This window comes from Palaemon carinicauda, chromosome 20, assembly GCF_036898095.1.
Source record: "Palaemon carinicauda isolate YSFRI2023 chromosome 20, ASM3689809v2, whole genome shotgun sequence".
NCBI classification, from domain to species: domain Eukaryota; kingdom Metazoa; phylum Arthropoda; class Malacostraca; order Decapoda; family Palaemonidae; genus Palaemon; species Palaemon carinicauda.
Window position 1 is genome coordinate 18,897,035 of NC_090744.1, and position 3,185 is coordinate 18,900,219.

At 54.5% G+C, this 3,185-nt stretch overlaps 1 protein-coding gene across 1 annotated transcript; it reads left to right on the top strand.

Annotated features, from left to right (window-relative positions):
• Positions 1–1,577: 1,577 nt before the first annotated feature.
• On the top strand, positions 1,578–2,901 carry LOC137659679 (protein TsetseEP-like). The gene is made up of 2 exons (XM_068394504.1): positions 1,578–1,663; positions 2,172–2,901. The coding sequence occupies exons 1-2, from the start codon at positions 1,578–1,580 to the stop codon at positions 2,680–2,682; spliced, it is 597 nt and encodes a 198-aa protein (XP_068250605.1). The 3' UTR covers positions 2,683–2,901.
• Positions 2,902–3,185: the final 284 nt, after the last annotated feature.

The window sequence follows — 3,185 nt, forward strand, 5'->3', positions numbered from 1 at the left end:
TAATTTTTTCCTCTTTATTTCATTCGCATTGTTAGCCCTGCCATTGAATTCTCCCCCTAAAAAAATTTCTTAGTTGATAAAGTTGAAATTCCTCGGCCTGAGGAAGTGTACCCAACCGAACCCTTTCTGCACGGCAGGTTCTTGTGTTTACCCCTGACCACCGCATATGCCATCTCTCCATACGCTATCTGTTTGGTTACTCGCCGTGATGTAAGTGTGTGAAAGGGTGCACTTCCTTAGAGCGATGTGTGCCAGGAATTCACGTGTCCATCTGGACCTTACATGTGTAATGAGAACAACTTCAAAGTTAACCAGTTTCGGGAAATAATTTATGAAATCTTGCAGGTATCTGCGCGATGGCCGCCTCAAATTATGCAGGCAGTAGTAATGGCATCCCCCCACAAGAGGAAATCTGCCCCACAAGAGGAATTCCCCCCCCCCAAGAGGATTGCCCCCACAAGAGGATTGCCCCCACAAGAGGAATTTCCCCCCCCCAAGAGGATTGCCCCCACAAGAGGATTTTCCCCCCCCCAAGAGGATTGCCCCCACAAGAGGAATTTCCCCCCCCCAAGAGGATTGCCCCCACAAGAGGATTTCCCCCCCAAGAGGATTTCCCCCCAAGAGGATTTCCCCCCCCTAAGAGGATTCCCCCCCTAAGAGGATTCCCCCCCTAAGAGGATTCCCCCCACAAGAGGATTCCCCCCCACAAGAGGATTCCCCCCCAAAAAGAGGATTCCCCCCCACAAGAGGATTCCCCCACCCCCACAAGAGGATTCCCCCCACAAGAGGATTCCCCCCACAAGAGGATTCCCCCCCCCAAAAGAGGATTCCCCCCCACAAGAGGATTCCCCCACCCCCACAAGAGGATTCCCCCACCCCCAAAAAGAGGATTCCCCCCCACAAGAGGATTCCCCCCCACAAGAGGATTTCCCCCCCTAAGAGGATTCCCCCCCCACAAGAGGATTCCCCCCACAAGAGGATTCCCCCCCTAAGAGGATTCCCCCCCCCACAAGAGGATTCCCCCCACAAGAGGATTCCCCCCCACAAGAGGATTCCCCCCCACAAGAGGATTCCCCCCCCAAAAAAGAGGATTCCCCCCCACAAGAGGATTCCCCCCCCAAAAAAAAGAAGATTCCCCTCCACAAGAGGATTCCCCCACCCCACGAAGAGGATGAACCCAATAAAAGGAGTCCCCATGGAGAAGACACTTAAGAGAGGAAGAGTCCCCCCCACAAAGAGGAAGTCTCTCCCATGAAGAGGACTCATTACTAGAGTTGTCTCCCATAAAAAGATGTCCCAACAAAGAGGAAGAGTCTCCCACAAAGAGGAAGTCTCCGATGAAGAGGACTCCTTACTAGAGTTGTCTCCTACGAAAAGGTGTCCCCCACGAAGAGGAAGAGTCTCCCACGAAGAGGACTCCTCACTAGAGTTGTCTCCCACGAAAAGGTGTCCCAACGAAGAAGAGGAAGTGTCCCCTACGAAGGGGAAGGGTCCCCCACGAAGAGGAAGAGTCCCCCACAAAGAGGAAGTCTCTCCCATGAAGAGGACTCCCTACTAGAGTTGTCTCCCATAAAAAGATGTCCCAACGAAGAGGAAGAGTCTCCCACAAAGAGGAAGTCTCCGATGAAGAGGACTCCTTACTAGAGTTGTCTCCTACGAAAAGGTCTCCCAACGAAGAGGAAGGGTCCCCCACGAAGAGGACTCCCTACTAGGTTGTCTCCCACGAAGAGGAGTCCCCATGGAGAAGTCTCCTGCTAGAGGACTCCTTACTAGGGTTGTCTCATCCCACAGAAGACTCCCCACGAAAAGGAAGAGTTCCCCACAAAGAGGAGGATTCCCCCCCCACTAGTGTTGTCTCCCACATAGTTATCTCCCTTAAGAGGATTCCCTACGAAGAGGAAGAATCCCCCACGAAGAGGAATCGCCACAAAGAGGAGTCCCCCATAAAGAGGAAGAGGAGTCCCCCACGAAAAGGAAGAGGACTCTCCCACAAAATGGAGTTTCCTTCAAGAAGGCTAACCCACAAAATGGAGTTTCATACAAGAGGCCTCCCTCACAAAATGGAGTTTCCCACAGGATGACTCCCACGAAGAGGAGTCCTACAAGAGGACTTCCCACGAAGCAGTCTCCCCTACAAAGAGGACTCCCCAGTGAAGGCGTCCCCCACGAAGAGGAAGAGGCGTCCTCCACGAAGAGGAAGAGGCGTCCCCCACGAAGAGGAAGAGGCGTCCCCCACGAAGAGGAAGAGGCGTCCCCCACGAAGAGGAAGAGGCGTCCCCCACGAAGAGGAAGAGGACGATCCCCCACAAAGAGGACGATCCCCACAAAGAGGACGATCCCCAGGAAGAGGAAGAAGATGATCCCCACGAAGAGGACGATCCCCACGAAGGGGAAGAGAACGATCCCCACGAAGGGGAAGAGGACGATCCCCACGAAGGGGAAGAGGACGATCCCCACGAAGAGGAAGAAGACGATCCCCACGAAGGGGAAGAGGACGATCCCCACGAAGAGGAAGAGGACGATCCCCACGAAGGGAAAGACGACGATCCCCACGAAGAGGACGATCCCCACGAAGGGAAAGAGGACGATCCCCTCGAAGAGGAAGAGGACGATCCCCACGTAGAGGAAGAGGAGTCCCCCCCCACGAAGAGGAAGAGGAGTCCCCCCCACAAAGAGGAATAGGATGATCCCCACCAAGAGGAGTCCCCCCACGAAGAGAAAAGAGGACGATCTCCACCAAGAAGAGTCCCCCCACGAAGAGGAAGAGGACGATCCCCACGAAGAAGAAGAGGACGATCCCCACGAAGAGGACGATCCCCACGAAGAGGACGATCCCCACGAAGAGGACGATCCCCACGAAGAGGACGATCCCCACGAAGAGGACGATCCCCACGAAGAGGACCCCCCACGAAGAGGAAGAGGACCCCCCACACGAAGAGGAAGAGGACGATCCCCACGAAGAGGACCCCCCCCCCACACGAAGAGGAAGAGGACGATCCCCACGAAGAGGACCCCCCCCACGAAGAGGACCCCCCCCCCCACGAAGAGAAAGAGGACCCCCCACACGAAGAGGAAGAGGACGATCCCCACTACATTTGGAACCCACCAAAAGTAAGTTAGACATCAATGAAACATGTCATTTCAGTTGGTACATTTGTCAGGACTCGAATTTTAAGAAAGCAATT

Excerpts from the sequence above, each read along its gene's own strand:
- LOC137659679 (XM_068394504.1), top strand. The coding sequence starts at position 1,578 with ATGTCCCAACGAAGAGGAAGAGTCTCCCACAAAGAGGAAGTCTCCGAT. Across the intron at positions 1,664-2,171 it reads GAGTTGTCTCCTACGAAAAG|AGGAAGAGGCGTCCTCCACG; the intron begins GTCTCCCAACGA and ends TCCCCCACGAAG.